The sequence below is a fragment of the Bos mutus genome, chromosome 3 (genome assembly GCF_027580195.1).
Source record: "Bos mutus isolate GX-2022 chromosome 3, NWIPB_WYAK_1.1, whole genome shotgun sequence".
NCBI classification, from domain to species: domain Eukaryota; kingdom Metazoa; phylum Chordata; class Mammalia; order Artiodactyla; family Bovidae; genus Bos; species Bos mutus.
Window position 1 is genome coordinate 16946490 of NC_091619.1, and position 22720 is coordinate 16969209.

The window sequence follows — 22720 nt, forward strand, 5'->3', positions numbered from 1 at the left end:
TTCCATAGTCATATATGGTGAATAGCTTTCCCTTTCAGTGATGTAGATCCACCTCAAACATTTTTTTTATATATTAAAATTTTTTATTATGGGAAAGTACATATAACATAAAATTTGCCCTTTTAACTTTAAAAAAAATTTATATAGTTGAAGTATAGTTAAATTACAATGTTGTGTTAATTACTGCTATATAGCAAAGTGACCCAGTTACACACACACACACACACACACACACATACACACATATATATTCTTTGTTTTAAAATTATTTATATATTTATTTTGGCCATGCTGGGTCTTAGTTGCAGAACATGGGATCTTTGCTCTTTAGTTGCAGCATGTGAACTCTCAGTTGCAGCACGTGGGATCTAGTTCCAGGCCAGGGATCAAACCCTGACCCCTTGCATTGAGAGCATGGGGTCTTAGCCACTGGACCACCAGGGAAGTCCCTCTTTTTTATATTCTTTTTAACTATTTTTCAGTGTATAGTTTAGTGGTATTAGTATAGTCATGTTGTTGTGTAGTCATTATCATTCTCCATCTCAAGAACTTTTTCATCTTACAAAATTAAAAACTCTAGCTATTATAACTTCCTGTTCCACAATTCCTCCAGTCCATGCCACAATTCTACACTCTATGAATCTGATTATTCTTATATAAAGCAGAATCCTGTAGTGCTTGTCTTTTTGTGAGTGATTTATTTCACTTAGCATAATAATTTCAAGATTCAACCATATTGTAGTATATTGTAGAATTTTCTTCTTTTCAAAGGCTGAATAGTATTCCATTGGCTATATAGGCTACATTTTTAAAAATCCATTCATCTTGATCAATATTGAGTTGCTTTTTCTTTTTGGCTATTGTGACTAATGCTGCTTTGAGCATTGGTGTTGTACAAGTGTCTCTTCAAGATCCTGCTTTCAATTCTTTTTTGTATACACCCAGAAGTGAAATTGCTGGATTATATAGTAATTCTGTTTTAATTTTTTGAGGCATCTCTATTTTATCCTCAATAGTGGTTGCAGGTTTTACATTCCTACAGTGTACAAGAGTTTCAATCCCGCACATCCTTGTTAACACTTATTATTTTTTTCTTTTTTATGGTGGCCATTTTAATGGGTGTGAGGTGATACCTCGTAGTTTTGGTTTGTGTTTCTCTAATGATTAGTGATGTTGGGCATCTTTTCATATGCTTATTGGCCATTTGTGTATTTCCTTTGGAGAAATGTCTGTTCACGTTCTTTGTCCATTTTTAAATTAGGCTGTACTTTTTTGTTGTTGAGTTGCAGGAGTTCTTTATGTATTCTGGATATTAATCCCATATCACATAAATGATTCACAAATGTTTCCTCTCATTCTGTGGGTTATCTTTTTACTTTGTTGATAGTGTTCTTTGATGCACAGAAGTTGCTAATTTTGATGAAGTCCAGTTTATCACTTTTTACTTTCGTTGCTTGTGCTTTTTATATATCTAAGAAATTACCAAACCCAGTATCAGGACGCTTTACCCTATGTTTTCTTGTATGAATTTCATAGTTTTAGCTTACATTTAGATCTTTGATCCACTTTGAGTTAGTTTTTGTATATGAGTAATGTAAGGAAGGATACAACTTCATTTTTTTTTTTTTTCAACTTCACTTTTTTAACATGTGGATGTCCAGTTTTCCAAGAACCATTTGTTGAAAAGATAGTCTTTCCCCACTGAATGGTCATGGGACCCTTGTTGAAAATCATTTGATCATATATGTGAGGATTTATTTTGGAGCTCTGTATTCTATTCCATTGGTCTGTATGTCTTTATATCAGTGATACACTGTTTTGATTATGATAGCTTTGTGACGTATCATCATTTTAATGGTGAGTACGAGTACTCTCTTTATCCAGTACTGAAGGCAGTTATAATCCTTGGGCTTGTAACAAAAGACGTGCAGAAAAGAGGTTTTGTGTTTTGGGTTTAGGTGCAATTTATTATCAATACAGTTTGGAGGTAGATTTTAGATCTGATCTAAGATCAGCTCCTTTTAAATGGAAGAGGAACTTAGTGTGATGTCAAGTGTGGAGGTAGATTTTAGGAATAATAAGTAAAATTTTAAAAAACGTATCCAAAGTGGTTCATATTTATACAGTGTAGGAATATGATGAATTATTGTTACCAGTATTTTTTTTTTAACATTTGAACATCTATTCAACTTACAATGCTACTTTTATCATTTCTGTTTTCCTCACTCATGTTTTCAGTGACTTAGTTTTATATTATTTCTTCTATTTCAGGAAAGGAAGCCACATTCAGAAGTGACTTTTCTATAAATCTGTGAGATTGTGTTGACTGATTGAAATATTTACTAGTTTGGGTTTTTTTTTTGTAATTTCTATCAAATGGTGATTTTAATAGAAGGTGCTTGAGTTCACTACACTAAGAATACTGCTTAACTATGCCACACTTGACATCACACTGAGTTCCTCTTCCATTTAAAAGGAGCTGATCTTAGAAAATTAAATCCAGAGTATTTTGAAAGAATCATGCATCATTATTGTGTTAGTTCCTCAGGCCTGTAGTGACGAAGTATCACAAGCGAGAGGACTTAAAACAGCAGAAATGTATTCTCTCGCATCCCTGGAGGCTCTAAGTCTGAAATGAAGGTATTGGTAGATTTGGTTTTCTCTTTTCTAGCTTCTAGACACATCATCCAGTCTCTGTATCTAAATGTCCCTCTCCTTGCTTTTGTAAAGATATCATTCATTGGATTTAGAAAACATCCTAATCCAATATGACCTCAATTTTCACTAATTATACCTTCAGAGACCCTGTTTCCAAATAAGATCACATTCTGAGTCTCTGTGGACATGCATTTTTTACATTCTTCTATTCTACATTCTCTACGACTGGTGAAATCTGTTGAAGCCCTTCAGCCTCGTTGGATCACTGTGGAAATAAACGAGAGGCACGCAAGTTGTTCAGCACAGTGCCTGATACACAGTGAGGGCTTAGGAAAAATCACTGATTATCCACGCACTGACTGTAAAGCCAGGAGTAATACTTTTACTTTGAGTCTTCAAAAGTTCTTGTCACACTTTTGTGTTGCACCCACTCCAGAATATTAGTAAAAACCTCCCCTGGTTCGGGCCAGATTGGAGCCCTTGGTGAGGAGTAGAAAGACAGGCACGTGGGAGGAAACCTTGGGGTGCTGGTGGTGCAGGGCCTAGGCCCCAGGCTCACTGTGCTGTGGCTTGCTCTCCCCATTGAACCCTTAGCGTGTTACTGCGTAAGATAACACTATACAGCGTTATGAAAAAATCAATTTTATTAAAAGTACAGTTACCAAAATAGGAGAAATTACAAGTTTGTAATGCAGTAATTAATGTTTCTTTATTAACACAATAAGGTGTAGTGACAAGTCTAATAATTGCTATATTCTCAAAATAGTATTGAATGTAACAATTCTGGATGTTTGTGTTAACTATCATGTGATATGAAAATATCTGATTTCTGTTGATGACAAAGTCACAGATAGCTGCTGAAACCACTGTGTTTTACCTTACTTTCCTGATTGAAGGAAATGCTAAATTTCAGTTAATGATTAATGAGAATAAAACTTTTCTTCGTCCAAGTTTATGAGTAGGTTTTAGCCACTGACCCACAGATCAAGAGCCCTTGCAATAATGCAGTAAATGAAGAAAACTAAATAGTGTATAAGTATATAAAACTAAATATTGAATAAGGAAAGGTAAAATAATCATTCCTTACAGATGTGATTATGTATTAAGAAAATCCAGTAAACTAAATGCTTTTAGAGAATTTAGTAAAGTTATTTGATATTTGAGTACATAAACACACTGAAGTCAGTAGCTTTCTTTTATTCTAGCAGTAACCAATTAGAGGTTGTAATGGAGAAGATTTTATTCCAAGATATAATAGTATTAAGAGCTATAAAATACTTAAAAATAAGACTTATGTGAGGAAAACTGTAAAATTTTATCAAAGAGCATTAGGAAATGTCTGAATAAATGTAAGACGTACCATATTCCTGGATGATGAAATGCAGTACCATACTACTGTTCCTTCAAAGTTCTTATATAAATTTAATGTAATTTAGTTAACCTTAAGAGTTTTTTGTTATTAGAACTTTACTTAAATTTTAAATTTCAAAAGGAAGATGAAGTATATGACATTAAAATGTTTTAAAAAGTTTTAAACTTTTTTTGAGGTGATTTTAGATTCATATTCAGTTTTGAGAAATAATAAGAGATCCCCTACCCTTAACCCAGTTTCCCCCAGTGGTTGTATCTTGCAAAACTATAGTATAATATCATGAACAGGATATTTACATTGGTAGTCAAGGTACAGAGTATTTCTGTCATCATAAGGGTCCCTTGTGGTGCCCTTTTAAAGCAACATCCGCTTTCCTCGTACTTCACCCTCTCCTTAATCCCCAGCAGCTACTAACCTGTTTTCTATTTCTGTAACTTTGCTATTTCAAGAATGTTCTATAAATGGAATTGTACAGTATGTACAATTTCTCTGGTCTTTGAGTATTACAAATAAAAGTATATAAACATTTGGGTACAGGTTTTTCTGTAAATATAAGTCTTCACTTTTCTGGGATAAATACCTGCAAGTGCAGTGCTGGAATTTATGTTGATTGCATGTTTAGTTTCTAAAGAAACTACCAAACTATTTCCCAGAGTGGCTATACTATATTATATTCTTACCAGCAGTATATAGTGATCTTTTTTTGTATTTTTCCTGTTTTTTATTAGTACTATTTGTAGCCATTTTAATAGATATGTTGTACATCTCATTGTGGCTTTAGTTTGCATTTCCCTCATGTCTAATGACATTCCATACACTTATTTACCATTTGTGCATCACTGATGCAATGGACATGAACTTGGACAAACTTTGGGAGATGGTGAGGGACAGGGAGGCCTGGTGTGCTACAGTCCATGGGGTTGCAAATTTGGACACGACTGGGCGACTGAACAACAATCTTTGGTAAAATGTGTGTTTAAGACTTTTGCTTTATTACTGTTGAGTTTTGAGAGTTCTTTTTATATTCTAGTTACAAGTCCTTTGTTGCACTGTTTTCTCCCACTGTGTAACTTGTCTTTTGATCCTCTGACAGTCTTCCCAGAGCAAAAGTTCTTAATTTCAGTGATGTCCAGTTAATCAGTTTTTCATTTCCTGGATCATGTTTTTGGTACCTAGTCTAAGAAAGAACTCTTTGTCTAGTCCCTAGATCCTGTATATTTTCTCTGAAAGTTACATAGTTTTACATTATACATGTAAGTCCATGATTCATTTTGATTAAATTTTGTAATGAGGGGTCAAGGTTTGTTTTTTTTTTTCCCTAAGGATGTCTAGTTGGTCTAGCACTATTTGTTGAAGAGACTATCTTTCCTCCTTTGAATTGCTTTTGCACTTTTGTCAAAATCATTTGGGCATATTTGTGTGAGTGTTTCTGGGTTCCATTGACCTAAGTGTCTGTGACTGTGCTAGGGTTGCACAGTCTTAATTACTGTAGCTATATTAGAGGTCTTGAACTCAAGTAGACTCTTTTCTCCCACTTTGTTTTAGCTATTATAGTTTTTTACCTTCCCATATACATTTTAGAATGGTCATGTTTATGTCTTCAAAAATATCTTGTTAGTATTTAGATAAGAATTGCATTAAACTTGTGTATCAGTTTGAAGAGAATTTACATCTTTTGTTGAGTCTTCCAGTCCATGAATGTGATGTCTCTCCATTTGTTTAGAGCTTTGATTTCTTTCATCAGCATCAGCATACAAATCCTGTGCATTTGTTAAATTCGCATTTAATTATTTTTTGAAAGGGTTATGAATGGTTTTGTGCTTTAAAATTTTTATGTCCATGTATTAATTGCTGGCATATAGAAACACAGTTGAGTTTTGTGTGCTTATCTTGTATACTGCAGCTTTGCTGAATTTACTTGTTTGTTCTAAGAGGTTTTTTTTTGTTTTGGTAGGTTCCTTAGAATTTTCTACAAAGATAATCATGTAATCCGCAAATGGGGGTAGTTTTTTTTTTTTTTTTTTTTCATCTATAGGCCTTTTATTTCCTATTCTTGCATTTTTTGCACTGGCTAGAACTTCCCATACTGTGTTTAAATAAGTGATGAGAGTGAACATTTTTTTTCCTCGTTCCCAGATCTTATGGAGAAAGCATCGTCTTTCACTGTTAAGTAAAAGTGGCAACCTGCTCCAATACTCCAATACTCTGGAAAATTCCATGGACAGAGGAGCCTGGCGGGCTACAGTCCATGGGGTTGTAGAGTTGGACATGACTGAGCAAGTGAGCGCATTCACACACCCACACTCACACCCCCACACAGTGGTAGTTTTTCTCTTTTCCCTTTTTGTAGATACTTTTGTCAAGGTGAAGACATTTCACTTTAATTTTTCTGTTTTTGTCAGAATGGGTGTTGAATTTTAGGAAATACTCTTTTTTTTTAATACCCCATGGGTTTTATTTTATTTTTTTTTCACTTTTTAAATTCTTTTTTACCCCTCCCTGTTGCACTTCCCTCTCACCCTACAGCAAATACTTTTTATACATAGGCTGATATGATCATTATTTTTCTTCTTAGCCTAGTAATGTGTTGATTGATTTTAAATGTTTAACCAGTTTGCTTTTCTTGAGTAAATCACATATGGTTACACTGTAAAATTCTTTTGCCTATTGCCAAATTCTGTTTGCTAAATTCTATTTGCTAATATTTTGTTAAGAATTTTTGCATCTGTTTTCCTAAGGAATATTGATCTTGGGTTTTTGTTTTGTTTTTCTACTGTCTTTGTTTGGTTTTTGTATCAGATTTATAGCTTCATAAGATCAATTTGTAAGTGTTCCCTTCCTCAACTAGTTTCTGGAGGAGATTATGTAAAATTGCTGTTCATTCTTTAAATGTTCAGTAAAATTCTCCAGTGAAATCATCTAGACCTAGAATTTTTTTTAAGAGCTCTTGAAATATGAATTCAGTTTCCTAGTAATTATGGGACCATTCATGTCACCTGTTTTGTGTTTGGTTAGTTGTTTTAGTTTGTGTTTTTGTTTCTTTTAAAATTGAATGTTTTTATTTGTTTGGCTTTGTTGGGCCTTTGTGGCTGCATATGGGCTTTCTCTACTTTCTCTAGGACACAGGGGCTCCAGAGCACAGGCTCAGTAGTTGTGGCACAAGGGCTTAGTTGCCCCATGAAGTGGAGTCTTCCCAATCGAACGCACATCCCCTGCGTTAGCAGGTGGATTCTTTACCACTGGACCACCAGGAAAGTTCAGTTTGTGTTTTTTAAGGAATTGGTCCTTTTGATCTAAGTTGTCAGATTTATTTAAGTTAGTGTTCTCAGTTGTCTCTTCGATTTCTTTGGGGTCTGTCATGATAATTCCTGTTTTTTCCCCTGATTTTGGTAGTTTGTGTGTTTTTGGTCTGGTTTGTCAATGTTATTGATCGATTTAAAGAACTCTTTGTTTTATTTTTAAATTGTTATTCTGTTTTACAGTTTATTATTTTATGTCTTTCATTATTGCTTTTTGCTTGTTTTGGGTTTATTTTGTTCTTTCTTTTTCCCCAAAGACAGTAATTTTAATTCAGCTTCAGAAAAAGCTGTCACAGGAATTTGGATTAGAAAACATGACAATAAGAGATTTGGTTTTTCTGGAAACACAAGGAAGAGAAATAACCCTTAATAGGTTCAATGATAATTTTCTGGATCTTCCTCTTGCATCAAAAGCTATACATCTCCCCAAAGCACCTGCTCCAAGAGTTAGTTTACTCTTTTTATCTCTGTCTAGCTGGGACAGGCTACTTCCCTTTCACCTCCACCCCCTTTCAGTCAGAATGTGTGAATGCTAAAGACCTTGAGCGCTGACCAGTGAAAGAACTGTCTTTTAAGCCAGCAACCCACAGGCCAAAGCCCCACTCCCAGTCCCTACAGCAGAGGCCACAAAGCTGACATTTTTTCTACTGTCTCAGTGAAAGTCGCTCAGTTGTGTCCGACTCTTTGCCACCCCACGGACTATACAGTCCATGGACTTCTCCAAGCCAGAATACTGGAGTGAGTAGCCTTTCCCTTCTCCAGGGGATCATCCCAACCCAGGGATTGAACCCAGGTCTCCCGCGTTGCAGGTGGATTCTTTACCAGCTGAGTCACAAGGGAAGCCCTCCACTGTCTCAGGAAGAAGCCAAAAGCTGACCCTCATCATAAATCAAGACCTAACATGAAGAGAGAATGAAGGCTCCCAGGTCCAGAGTAGGCTGCAAGCTGGGGGCAAGAAAAGGGAACTTTTGCAGTCATTCCTTCTTTAGAAATAAGGGGAAAACTGGACCCTTTCCATTATTGTGGTTCTATAAGGCACTCTACTGCTAAGCTTCAAGAGGATCTGCAAGCACAAACCTTTTCCTAGGTCCCACATAAAGTATCGGATCCCATTCCAGGTGTGATACAGGAGAGGGAAGACGAGTGCAAATTTGGCTGTGTGATCCGTGCTGGTCCCAAACACAGGGACTTCACAAGTTCCAAATGAGAATCAAAGCTCACAGGGACCAAGAGGCCAGCAGCCCAGAGAGATCCCTATACTCGAGGCAATACCAGTGCCACGGTGGCACATGGACGTCACCATGGAAAGAGACCAGTTGTAGATACTGATACGGGGAGACAAAGGACTATTTGAAATAGTATTTTTTTCCAGAACCTCTCAATCTCTTCACTGGCTGTGGTTCCCAAAGGAACAACATTTCTGGTACTGGACTGAGGACTGAGGTGGGCGTGGAGGCAATGATGGCCAACATGTCTCAACAAGAGCTCAATCGTCTTGGGATCTGGCCTGGATGGAAGTGACCTGTTTTTTCCCTATTAGTTTAGATGATTTATTTGACTTTTCCTCTTTTCTTACATAGCATTTTAGTGCTATAAGATTTCCTCTGACTGTATATCTTTTGGTGTGTTCCACAAATTTTACCATCTTGTAATTTCAATTTTAGTTTGCTGTACTTTTTATCCACTTTGAGACCTCTTCTTAAGTTATTGAGAAATGTGTTATTTAGTGTCCAGGCGAATGGAGATTTTCCTATTATCTTTCTGTTAACTAATTTCTAGTTTGATTCCATTGTGGGTGGAGAATCCAATCTATGATTTCAGTTCTTTTAAATTTATTGAGGTTTCCTTAATGGCACAGCATATGGTCTGTCTTGGGTATCTGTTCTGGAACACTTGAATGTATATCTGTTGCTGTCGGGTGTGGTATTTTTATAAATGTTGACTTGCTGTTGTTCAGTCACCAAGTTGTGTCTGATTCTTTGTGACCCCATGTACTGCAGCACGCTGGCCTCCCTGTCTTTCACCATCTCCTGGAGTTTGCTCAGACTCATGTCCTTTGAGTCAGTGATGCTATCCAACCATCTCATCCTCTGTTGTCCCCTTCTCCTGCCCTCAGTTTTTCCCAGCATCAGGGTCTTTTCCAGTGAGTCGGCTTTTCGCATCAGGTGGCCAAAGTATTGGAGCTTCAGCTCCAGCATCAGTCCTTCCAGTGAATATTCAGGGTTGATTTCCTTTAGGATTGATTGGTTTGATCTCCTTACAGTCTGAGGGACCCTGAAGAATCTTCTCCATTACTATAATAGAAAGTATCAATTCTTTGGTGCTCAGCCTTCATTATGGTCCATGTCTCACATTTGTATGTGACCACTGGAAAAAAACATAGCTTTGGCTGTATGGACCTTTGTAGGCAAAGTGATGTCTCTGCTTTTTAATGTGTTATCTAGGTTTATCATGGCTTACCTTCCAAGGAACAAGCATCTTTTAATTTCATGGTTGCAGTCACTGTCTACTGCAAGTTTGGAGCCCAAGAAAATAAAATGTCAGTGTTTCCACTTTTTCTCCTTTTATTTGCCATGAAGTGATGGGACTGGATCCCATGATCTTTGTTTTCTGAATGTTGAGTTTTAACCCACTTTTTCACTCTCCTCTTTCACCCTCATCAAGAGACTCTTTAGTTCCTCTTTGCTTTCTGCTGTTAGAGTGATATCATCTGCATATCTGAGGTTGTTGATATTTCTCCCTGCAATCTTTATTCCAGCTTTTGATTCATCCAGCCTGGCATTTTGCATGATGTACTCTGCATATAAGTTAAATAAGCAGGATGACAATATACATACAGCCTTGATGTACTCCTGTCCCAATTTTGAACCAGTCCGTTGTTCCATGTCTCATTCTTACTGTTGCTTCTTGCATACGGGTTTCTCAAGAGACAGGTAAGGTGATCTGGTATTCCCATCTCTTGAAGAATTTTCCACAGATTGTTGTCAAAGGCTACACAGTCAAAGGCTTTAACGTAGTCAATGAAGCAGAAGTAGATGTTTCTCTGTGATTCCCTTGGTTTCTCTAAGATCCAGCAGATGTTGGCAATTTGATCTCTGGTTCCTCTACCTTTTCTAAACCTGGCTGGTACATCTGGAAATTCTTGGTTTTTGTACTGCTGAAGCCTAGCTTGAAGGATTTCAAGGCTTCATCTTCCGATGTCATATCTTTTTGCCTTTTCGTGCTGTTCATGGGGTTCTCAAGGCAATAATACTGGAGTGGTTTGCCATTCCCTCCTCCTGTGGACCACATTTTGTCAGAACTCTCCACTGTGACCCGTTCATCTTGGCTGGCCCTGATGGCGTGGCTTGTATAGCTTCATACACAAGCCCCTTCATCATGACAAGCTGTGACCCATGAAGCGGAAATGTTGATTAGACCCTGTTGATTGAGGTGTCACTGAGGTTTTCTGTACCTTTGCTGATTTTCTTTCTAATTGTTCTGTGCATTGTTGAGAGAGGGATGTTGAAGTCTCTCAGCTATAACTTTTCTCCTTTCTGTTCTGGCAGTTTTTGTTTAACATATTTTGCAGCTTTGTCGTACATGTACACCAAATGTTTCCTTGCTGGATTGAATCTTTATTACAGAATGTTCTGCTTTGTCTCTGGTAATTTTATTTGCTTTGGAGTTTACCTTTTTGTGTTGTTCAGTCACCAAGTTGTGTCTGACTCTTTGAGAACCATGGACTGCAGCATGCCAGGCCTCTCTGTCCCTCATCATCTTCCAGAGTTTACCTTATCTGTTATTAATAATATAGACACTTCTACTTTTCTTTGATTAATATTTTACAAGATGTATCTTTTCCATTATTTTACTTTCGCCCCACCCCAACTGTTATATTTTAAGTGAGTTTCTTGTAGACAGCATATAGTTGTCATGTTTTTTAAGTTGCTCTGCCAATCTCTGTCTGTTAATTGGTGTATTTAGACCATTTACATTTAATAAAATTATTGATGTGTTAGTGCTTAAGTCTGCCATTTTATTTTTTGTTTTCTGTTCGTTTTGATTTTTGTTTCTCTGTTTTCTTTTTCCTGGTTATTTGAACATTTTTAAAACTTCTAAAGAGTTGGACATGACTGAGCAACTGAACAATAACAACAAATAATGTTTATTAGTGTATCTTCTTGAATAGCTTTTCCGGTAATTGCTATAGTGGGCCTTATGTTGTATATACATATACATAATTCAGCACAGCCTGTTGATGTCATTTTACCAGTTTGAGTAAAGTGTTGAAATCTTACCTCCCTTTACATTCTTTTATCCTCTCCATTTATAATTTGCCTTAAATTTCTGTATTTACATTTAGAAGCATCAGTGTTGTCATTTTTGCTTCAACCATTATATATAATTTAGAAACTTCAAAAGGAGAAGCACAACCTATTGATTTTTATTAATACAGTGTTTTTTCCTTCTTTCTTGGTGTTCTAAAATTTCTTCTCTTTAACATCCTTTCTTTTCAGAGAACTTTGTTTAGCTATTCTTTAGCATAGGGCTGCTGATGACAGATCCTCCTTAGTTCTCCATCATCAGAGAATATGTTTATTTTCTGCTCATTTTTGAATGATGTTTTCACTGGGTAAAGGATTCTGGGTTGGTAGTTTCTTTCTTTCAGAACTTAAAAAATTATTGCCACTTTCTTTTGGCCTCCATGGTTTCTGATGAAAATCTGCTATCTGAATTATTTTTCCTCTTTTAAGTGTCATTTTTCTCTAGCTTCTTTCAAAACTTTGTCTTTAATTTTTTTATGTTTCATTGTGATGTGTGTTGAAATGAGTTTCTTTAGGTTTATCCTTTAAGGGTTGCTCACCTTCTTGAATCCATAGGTTACAACTGTCACCAAATTTGGGAAGTTAGATGTTATTTTTCAGCTTTGCCTTCTTTCTCCCCTCCAGGACTCAAATGACACAAATACTAGCTCTTTTGTTAGTTACGCAAGTCCCTGAGCATCTCTTGTTTTTTTTTTCTATTCATTTTATTTCCCTGTCTGTTTTCTCTTCAGTCAGTCAGTTCAGTTGCTCAGTCGTGTCCGACTCTTTGCGACCCCCATGGACTGCAGCACTCCAGGCTTCTCTGTCCATCACCAACTCCCGGAGCCTGCTCAAACTCATGTCCATCGAGTCGGTAATGCCATCCAGCCATCTCATCCTCTTTTGTCCCCTTCTCCTCCTGCCTTCAGTCTTTCCCAGCATCAGGGTCTTTTCCAGTGAGTCAGTTCTTTGCATCAGGTGGCCAAAGTATTGGAGCTTCAGCTTTAGCATAAGTCCTTCCAATGAATATTCAGGACTGATTTCCTTTAGGATTGACTGGTTTGATCTCCTTGAAGTCCAAGGGACTCTCAAGAGTCTTCTCCAACACCATAGTTCAAAAGCATCAATTCTTTGGCACTCAGCTTTCTTTATGGCCCAACTCTCACATCCATACATGACTACTGTTAAAACCATAGCTTTGACTAGATGAACCTTTGTCAGCAAAGTAATGTCTCTCTACCTTTCAGTATGCTGTCTAGGTTTGTCATAGCTTTTCTTCCAAGGAGCAAGCATCTTTTGATTTCATGGCTGCAGTCACCATCTGCAGTGATTTTGGAGCCCAAGGAAATAAAGCCTGTCACTGTTTCCATTGTTTCCCCATCTATTTGCCATGAAGTGATGGGACTGGATTACAGATGTTTTCTCTTGGGATTAGGTGATTTATAGTGTTCTTTCATTTCATAGATTCTTTCCTTTGTTCCTTCCTTTCTGCTGTTGAGCCTATCCACTTAACTTTTAATTTCAATTCATATTTTCAGTTCTAAAATTTCTATTCAATTCTTCTTTATATTTCCTACATATTTGCTGAGACTATTTTTGCTGAGGCTATTTTTTCATTTGTTTCAACTGTGACAGTAATTGCTTGTTGAAGCATTTTTACCATCCCTGGGTCAGGAAGATCCTCTGGAGAAGAGAATGGCAATCCACTCCAGTATTCTTGCCTGGAGAATCCCATGGACAGAGGAACCTGGCAGGCTATAGTCCATGGGGTCACAAAGACTCAGACATGACTCAGTGTTTATTATTATTTTTACCATACTCACTTTTAAAGTCTTTATCAGATAATTCTAACATCTGTGTCATTTCATTGTTAGTATCTATTGATTGTTACTTTTCTCGAATTTAAAATCTTCCTGATTCTTAGCATGATGAGTGATTTTTTAAAAAAATTTGAAGCCTGAACATTTTTGTATTCTGTGATATTGGCCTTTATTTAAACCTATTTTATCTAGCTTTCACGATACCACTTTAGAAGAGTGCTATCAATAATGGCGCTACCTTGTTATTACTCGGTAGAGATAGAATTCCAGGTTCCCCACTAAGCCTATTTTGACACTTGAGGTAGGACTTCTTACTGCTGGATTTGGATGGGAGTTACATTTCCCCACATGGTCTCCACTGACACTTGGGAGGGACAGGTCCTCATTTCTGACCACTGGAAATGAAAATTGCAAGACCCTACTTGGCCTTCTCTGACACCATCCCAGGAGGGCTTTTGAGGTACTTTGTTACAGCCTTGCAAGGACAGATGTTTAGGTTCCCCACTCAGCCTTTGCTGACAGAGTAAAGGTTGGGTCACAGTTTTCCTCTGGTGTTTGGCTGAAGTAGAGTAGTAGTTGTTTAAGGATTCTCTGTCCTGATAACCTCTTCTCTTTCCTGGTCCTTTGTCTAGAGAGACTAAGCCTTTAGGAAAGGGAAACCCAGCAGAACTCATCCCCATAAATTCTTCAGATCCTGAAGTCTTTAGCTGGTCCGCCTTCTTCTGTCTACCTTTCAGAATGTTCTTATGTTTGTTTTATGTATGATGTCTAGAACTTTTAGTTGTGCTTAGCAGGAGGAATAGGGAAAAGTACATCTATTCCATTGTCCTGGAAGCAGAAGTAGTGTATGCCATTTAATAAGAACATTTTGTAGAATAAATTAATGGAGAATGGAGGACTTTCCTATTTGATAATTAAAATGTGCTATAAAAACACTTTATCAAAAGTGTTCAGTATTGACACAGGAGCTAGAAAATATATTAATATACAATAAAAGTATAGAAAGAGATTAATTGCTTGTAGTTACCCAAAAATATAGTAAAGAGAGTCATTTCAGATAAGTGAGAAAAGGATGGATTAACCAGCAAATGATATTAGAATAATTAGCTAACCACTTACAAGAAGATACTCAGTGTTCTGCCTTATGCCAGGTAGGCAAAAGTAATAAATTTCAGATGGGTTAAAAATCTAAATGAGAAACACAAAAGTATTATAAGGATGTAAATTCAAAGGTGGGGAGCTTTTCTAAGCAAGACAGAAATCCAGGAATTATTTAGGAAAACATTGATAAGTTTAACAACATAAAATTGTAAAACATTATATGTTTAAAGGCTGAGGTAGGTGATGGAAAATATTTGTAATACATAATAGGCATGCATTATTCTCTATAAATTGATATCCTTTAATATCTTTTATATACCAATAGATAATATCTTTTATATACTGATAGATCCTGTAAATTCTTTCACTTCAGTTCAGTTCAGTCACTCAGTCGTGTCCGACTCTTTGCAACCCTGTGAATTGCAGTACGCCAGGCCTCCCTGTCCATCACCAACTCCAGAGTTTACCCAAACTCTTGTCCATTGAGTCGGTGATGCCATCCAGCCATCTCATCCTCTGTCGTCCCCTTCTCCTCCTGCCCCCAATCCCACCTAGCATCAGAGTCTTTTCCAATGAGTCAGCTCTTCGCATGAGGTGGCCAAAGTATTGGAGTTTCAGCTTTAGCATCAGTCCTTCCAAAGAACACCCAGGACTGATCTCCTTTAGAATGGACTGGTTGGATCTCCATGCAGTCCAAGGACTCTCAAGAGTCTTCTCCAACACCATAGTTCAAAAACGTCAATTCTTCGGCGCTCAGCTTTCTTCACAGTCCAACTTTCACATCCATACGTGACCGCTGGAAAAACCATAGCCTTGACTAGACTGACCTTTGTTGGCAAAATAATGTCTCTGCTTTTGAATATGCTGTCTAGGTTGGTCATAACTTTTCCTTCCAAGGAGCAAGCATCTTTTAATTTCATGGCTGCTTTACAAAAAGATACATTATTAAGTATAAAAATATCAAAGATACATCAACTCATTGATTTCAGAGGACTAATGTAAAAACACATAATAATTAAATACTGTACCATTTTTGCCTGTCAGTTTTGGTGAAATTACAAAGTATAATATCAAGTCCTGGTGAGGGAGATAGGTACTCTCATATCCTGTTAGTGGGAGCAGAAATTGTAGCAACCTTTTTGGAATGTAATTTGACAGTACCCATCATAATTTTAAGTGCTTATTATATACCTGGATACAGTGAATTTCATCTCTAGGAATCTGTCCTAAAAAGCAGAAGAGAATTTAAAGTTGTATGTGTAAATGTTTTATGTGCTTATATTAGTAAGTATAAATACATTTGCTTATTTGTAATAGTAGATAATTAGTAATAGTAAATAGAAACAACATAAATGTTAGTCAACTTGGGGAATGGTTGAATAAGATATGATATATTCTTACACTGTGAGGTTATGAAAAGGGATGAGGCATCTGTCTTGAGTGTGTGTGTGTGTGTGTGTATGGATATCTTTGATATGTATTTAAATGCTAAAAGCAACTTGCAGATCAGGATTCTTTTTTTATTAGGAAAAATGCCTCCTCCCCCATCAACACACATGTCATTTAATGATGGCCATATCTGTTGGTTGGCAGGAGACTCTTGCACTAACGGCTCCCATGTTTCCATTCCATTGCATCATTTTTCTCTCCAGACTTAGATCATTTTCAGCCTGGAGAAATACCTCTTCTACTTGGCCACCCTGAAGTTGCTCTTAATTTTTTTCTTTTAATATCTGGTTTCACTTTACCCATACCCAGCTTCTCATTTGTAATCTGTTCTGTATACTTTCTGTATGCTACATGTTCAGAGATTTGTCCAAAAATATCAAGAATCTTTGTATACAACATTTTTGGCCTGTCTCGTGGACTCTCACGTAAGGTTAGTCCCTAAAGGCCAGTGGTTGTCTTCAACAAACCCACTGTAATCAAATGTGCCCATTTTTGATCAGAGAGATAGTTGTATATAATCTGAGGGGAAAAATAAGAGATAAACTGAACTCAGCTGTTAAAAATGGTTGCTTCTGGGGTATGAGATTGAATTGATAGGAGAGAGGAAGGATTAAAAAGAGGAGCCATAACAAAGGACTTAGAGTTTTACTCTAAGTATTTTTGAATATTGGACTTTAGGTGATTTTTAATTTTCAGGTTGTTCTGCATTTTCTAAGTAAATCAGAGGAGCTAAGTTATATATATCTGTTGCATGAATGAAATATGTAAACCAATTTGTGTCTTTTAGATTAGTGTCACTATTACAAGCTTTTAGAAGTGGAAGCTGCAGAATATAGTGCCACCTCTTCCAAACTGTATAAAGTTGGGGAAACTGAAGTAGAGAAATCTTTTTCCAGAGTAAGATTTCAAGAAAAGCAATCTAGAATGAGCATTTGAGTTTTCTAGCAAACTACTGAGATATCATCCATAGCTTCAACCTTTCTTCTAGCTAGTTTGATAGTGATGATTATGATAAACAAGGGCAATTGTTCTAAAATCTGTATTTCTGTTTTTGTCTGACAGAAATGACATCAGATGTACCACCTCTGGGTCCAGCCATTGCCTCTGGAAACCCTGGGCCTGGGATTCAAGGTGGAGGAGCCATCGTCCAGAGGGCTATTAAGCGGCGACCAGGGTAAGTTTGAGTGTAGTGTGTCATGAACGCTTCTCCTTTAAGCTGCCTAATTTTGTTAGTTACTAAACCCCTTTTCCTAACCCTCTTGCTTCTTTTGGCTGCATTTTACACTCCTTTCAGATAACTTTCTTTAGTCCCTGGATTTTTCTTTGTGTGGAATTGATGTTTTTATCTAAGTTGCTTAGAGGCAGTTTTATTTTTTCTTAAACCAAAAATCTGCAAGGTAAAGGACTGTAGCTAAGCCCAGATATTTCACTGTTGCTGAGAAAATTTCGTTGCTTTCATTAAGCTCTGTATCTCCATTCTCAGAATCTTTTTGGTAGGGTTTTTACTTTCCTGAATTTAGAGAATGCTGAAATCTAGAATATTTTTCCTTTAAGTTATTGATATGTTGCCTCTTTGGGAATCCGGAGTTCATTTGGTTCCAGAATTATTTTTTAAATGCCTAATTAGTGTAAGGCATTGTGTGATTGCTCCTAGAATACAAAGGTAAATAAGGCACGGTCCTTGTCTCTAAGTTGCTTATGTTCTTAAAGGGATAATCATCACACACATAAATGTAATTCAAGATAGAATACACCAGGTTTGCTAAGAAAAGAACAAATACAGTGCTGTGTATTTCACTGTACGGAAATATCACCGTTGGTTGGTAGAGGTTGGGAAAGGCTTCAGAAAAGAGATTGTTTTAGAAAGGCCTGGGAGAATGGGTAGTATTTTACCTACTTTATATTTTCTGTTTTTTTCTTTCTTTTGTTTTAAAAAATTCTGTAGGTAATGTTACACCTAGTCTTTAAGTTTCCTCCTACCTGTAGTAATGCAGGCCTGTTCTCTGCCTTCAGATGGTAACAGAATAACAGAATTAAAGCTTGCTATGTCTCCAAGAAGCATTTAGTTTACTGAGGCATAGGGTGAATAAGTAATTTACCCAAGGTTTTAAAGCTAGTAAGTAGAGGATCTATAGTGTAAACCTTGAGAGATTAGCTTTAGAGTCTACTCCCTGAAACACAGTATTAAGTTATATATAATCTTAACAATTAGAATCAGAATCAATATTAATATCAAAATTGAGATTGGCTGAGAAAGTTATATTGAACGTGTACAGCTATTAGAAGTGGCAAATATGTATCAGTACAGAAAAATGTTCATAATATATTGAGAAAAGAGGTTACAGTGTATGTAATATATCAACTCCTATCAGAAATAAATATGTATATAACACATATGCATAGCCAAAAAGCTGAAAGGATATTTATCAGTTAGTCTGGATGATGGGATTATGGGTGATTTATTTTTTCTTTTGTTTTTAATTATTTCTAAATTTTCTGAAGTGTTTGTAATATTGGTAATGAGGAAAATATATTAAAAGAAATAATACTTTTTTTAAAAGAAATATTAGAAAATGTAGAAAGTTAGAAGACTAGTAAAGCAATCATCTTACTACCCAAATTCATCTCCCATTAGTTTTTTTGCATAATTAGTTAATTCTTTATGTGTAGTTATAATCATATAATTGTATTGGTTTATGTAGTCTAGTCTTTTGATCTGATTGTATAAAATAACTCTTTTTCCCATACCTGTTACATATTGTATAGAAACATAGTTTTAAAATAGTTACATAGAAGGATGTACTTAATTTCTATTTTGGGACATTTAAACAATTTTGAAGATATACTATTATATTGTAATGCTTAATGAGTATTTGTACATAAATTTTTTCTGAGTTGTTTCTTTAGGATAGAGTCTTAGAAATGAAGTTATTGGGTCAGTAGGCTGATTTTGACATGTAAGAAAAATGGACACTTTCAGGATTGATGCTATGTACTTCATAATCCATTTAGAGGTCTATAATATCAGGTTATCGCTCTAATGGAGATGCCAAGATCACTGGGTTAAGGTGGTAACATGAGTTACATTTTAGTTTAGTATAGAGATTAATAGGAGATTGCCTATCTCATTACCTATAATCTTGCCTAATCCCTTGAAATGAAAGTCACCTCTTTTTTCACTACACATCTATAGCTTATTGATTGTGCTCCTCATATGATGCTTTCTCATTTTCACTTGTGTATTTATATTTGTCTAGGAGAAGAAGCCTTTGAGGGCAAATCTTTTGTTTTCAACTCATCTAGTACAGTATCTGGAATGTAGCATGTATTACATGTTCATTGGATGAATGAAGGAAAGAAACATTATTTAACAACCTTCAGGGAATTCTCTGGTGGTTCATTGGTTAAAATTCTGCGCTTTCACAGCTGCTGCTGCTGCTGCTAAGTCGCTTAGCAGTCGTGTCTGACTCTGTGCGACCCCATAGACGGCAGCCCACCAGGCTCCCCCGTCCCTGGGATTCTCCAGGCAAGAACACTGGAGTGGGTTGCCATTTCCTTCTCCAATGCATGAAAGTGAAAAGTGAAAGTGACGTTGCTCAGTCGTCTCCGACTCTTAGCGGACTTAGCGGACTCTTAGACCCCATGGACTGCACCCACCAGGCTCCTCTGCCCATGGGATTTTCCAGGCAAGAGTACTGGAGTGGGGTGCCATTGCCTTCTCCGTTTCACAACTGAAGGCTCATATTTTGTTCTACCTGGGAACTAAGTTTCCACAAGCTGCGCAGTGTGGCCAAACAAAAACCCAACCTTCAGAGGTCTTAAATCACTTCCCTGTTTTGAGAGATATTTCAGAGAGCTGGTAACATAGCCTAGGATAGACTATAGAAATGAAAATTAAAGACATGAATTACTCATACTAATGTTTTCCTTGTCCTTTTTGAGTAGATTCCTGCTCCTTTTGTGAGGTTGTACTCTGATGTAAAACTTTGACAAAGGTGGATTGCTACCCTAGGAAAATAAAGGTAGCAGTAGGCACACTCTTTTTAAAGAAAAAAATTATTTATTTACTTGTTTATCATTTATTTTTGGCCGTGCTGGGTTTTTGTTGCTGTGCACGGGCTTTCTCTAGTTGTGGAGAGCAGAGGCTACTCTCTAGTTGCGATTTTGGGTTTCTCATTGTGGTGGCTTCTCTTGTTGCAGGGCTTGGGCTTATGTGCACAGGCTCAGTAGTTGTGGCACATGAGCTTGGTTGCCCTGCGGCATGTGGGGTTTTCCCAGACCAAAGATCAAACTTGTGTCCCCTGCATTGGCAGGCAGATTCTTAACCACTGGACCACTAGGGAAGTCTGGTACTCATTTTTGATTGACCAATTTCTTTGCCCAGTTTGGTTCAACAGGAAGAGGTGGTAAGTATATCTTTGCTTATGTCCACTTCCTCTTTTCCTTCTTCCTTCTGAGTGGGTGTTCAGATAGATTGTGGGTTTAGAATTTTAATTTTGTTAATATTCTGCATTATCAGTAGGCTTATAATATTTTTTGTTGACTTTCCTCAGATTGGATTTTGATGATGATGGAGAAGGGAACAGTAAATTTTTGAGGTAAGATCGTAAAACTTTATCTAGATTTCTAATATTAAAATTAGTTAATTATCTTTATGACTCATATTTTTGTCTTTAGACCTAAGGAGAGTCCTTCATCCTAAAACTAAAATTTCCTGTTATACCCCATACAATTTCCAAGCATTCTGGTAATAACTCCAGAGGAAAGTGCTCAATGAGAAGAGGGTATAGAATTTACAAGACCCTCTGTATCAGTTACCTATAGTTGTGTGGCTTAATAACAATGATATATTATTTCTTACAATTCTGTCGATTGGTTTTTCTGCTGATCTTGCCTAGGCTCATTCTTAAGACTGCATTCAGTTGCCTTGTCATCTGGGAACTGGACTCAGATGATAATGCTGGGTATCTCTTTCTCTCTCTCCTTTTTTTTGGTGGTCGTTTATCCTTAAAGAGGGCAGATTTGAGTTTCTTTACATGGTGATGGCTGTAATACAAAGGGCAAGTCTCAGTCCAGGTGCTTATTAATATCAAGCATCTGCTTTGTATTGACATTTGCTGTTGTCCCATTGGCCAAAGCAAGTCGTATGTCCAAGTTCTGACTCAGTGTGGGAGTGGGCTGCACCAGGTGGTGAATACTGCAAGGAGTAATTAGTTGGCAAGTCATTAATGTTCTAATGTTGCCCTGTGATACTCATTGATTTCTCCTACAGAGCAGGAATTGGAATTTGTATCCTTGTAGTACTGAACCTTCTAGAGAACTGAAAATGAACTTTTCAATATATTGATGAAGGAGTACTTTCAGAGAAAGGAAATTTCTATTCTTGTTTAAGACCAGTTACTTGGCTTTGTGGGGTTTTTTTTGGGCGGTGGGGTTGGTGCTGTGTTGGGTTTTAGCAGCATGCAGGATCTTCGTTGCTACATGTTGGATCTTTAGTTCATCATGTGGGACCTAGTTGCCTAACCAGGGATCGAACTCAGGCCCCTTGCATTGGGAGCATGGCGTCTTAACCATTGGACCACCAGGGAAGTCCTTACTTTGCTTTGTTTTTAAGTCAGGAAAGCAATAAGAGTCAAAGAATGGAAGATAACCTTGACTGCACCCTGCCTTTTTTTTCTTTTCAAAGTTGAAAATACTACCTAGGTAATGCCTGCATTGCAGAGTAACACATATTTGAAAAATAAATAAAGGAACCCTGTTCTTTAAAAAATTTATTTTACTATGTGAGTTTCTGGATTTTATTATTTGAACTAAGTTCTTAAAAGAAATATGAACATGCTGCTGGTAAGTCGCTTCAGTCGTGTCCGACTCTGTGCGACCCCATAGACAGCAGCCCACCAGGCTCCGCCGTCCCCGGGATTCTCCAGGCAAGAACACTGGATTGGGTTGCCATTTCCTTCTCCAATGCATGAAAGTGAAAAGTAAAGTGAAGTTGCTCAGTCGTGTTTGACTCTTAGTGACCCCATGGACTGCAGCCCACCAGGCTCCTCCGTCCATGGGATTTTCCAGGCAAGAGTACTGGAGTGGGGTGCCATTGCCTTCTCCGAAATATGGACATACTTTATCACAAAATTGTTAAACAGTGCAAGGTTATATGTAATGAAAGTATATCTTCATTTCACTTTATACCTTCAGAATCCTTCTCCTGAGACTATAGTTTCCAGTTTATTAAGTATCCTTCCACGAATATTCGGTGCATATGTAAGTGTATTTAAATGCACGTATATGTGTGCATATACAGTCATTGTCTCCTCATTTTTTGTTTTTATACAGAAGATGCCCATATTGTAAATTGCTTGCCATTGTTTAGTTTTATAGTGCTTAGTTGAGTCAGTGACATTTGTCTATCTATTATTATTGTTTTTGCAGTATTTAAAGCTCATGTGTTTAGCTTCTGCCCAGCTGTGGAACACTGCCAGGTATTCTCGAAAACAATAACTGTGACTTGGCTATCATAAAGAAATAGTTGTAAAATATTGGAGAAAACCATTTTCCAAGAGAGGTCTTGAACGTTAATGAGTGTCAGCAAATGTAAAGAGGGGAAAAGATTTCAGTTTCTATGCAAGAATAGACTTTTTCCACACAGTTCCAGTGTACATTCCTCCAATTAGAAATTCCTAATTATAATAATAAATATAATAGTAGTAGTAGATGTGTATATGAATGGGATAGAGG

The 22720-nt window shown here is 36.9% G+C and overlaps 1 protein-coding gene across 1 annotated transcript in view; it reads left to right on the plus strand.

Moving 5' to 3' along the window:
* Positions 1–22720, plus strand: part of ARNT (aryl hydrocarbon receptor nuclear translocator) — a 66931-nt gene that overhangs the window by 12323 nt on the left and 31888 nt on the right. The window contains exons 2-3 of the mRNA XM_005894915.3: positions 17048–17159; positions 20539–20583. Coding sequence (XP_005894977.2) covers positions 17048–17159; positions 20539–20583 — 157 coding nt within the window. The remainder of the gene's footprint in view (positions 1–17047; positions 17160–20538; positions 20584–22720) is intronic.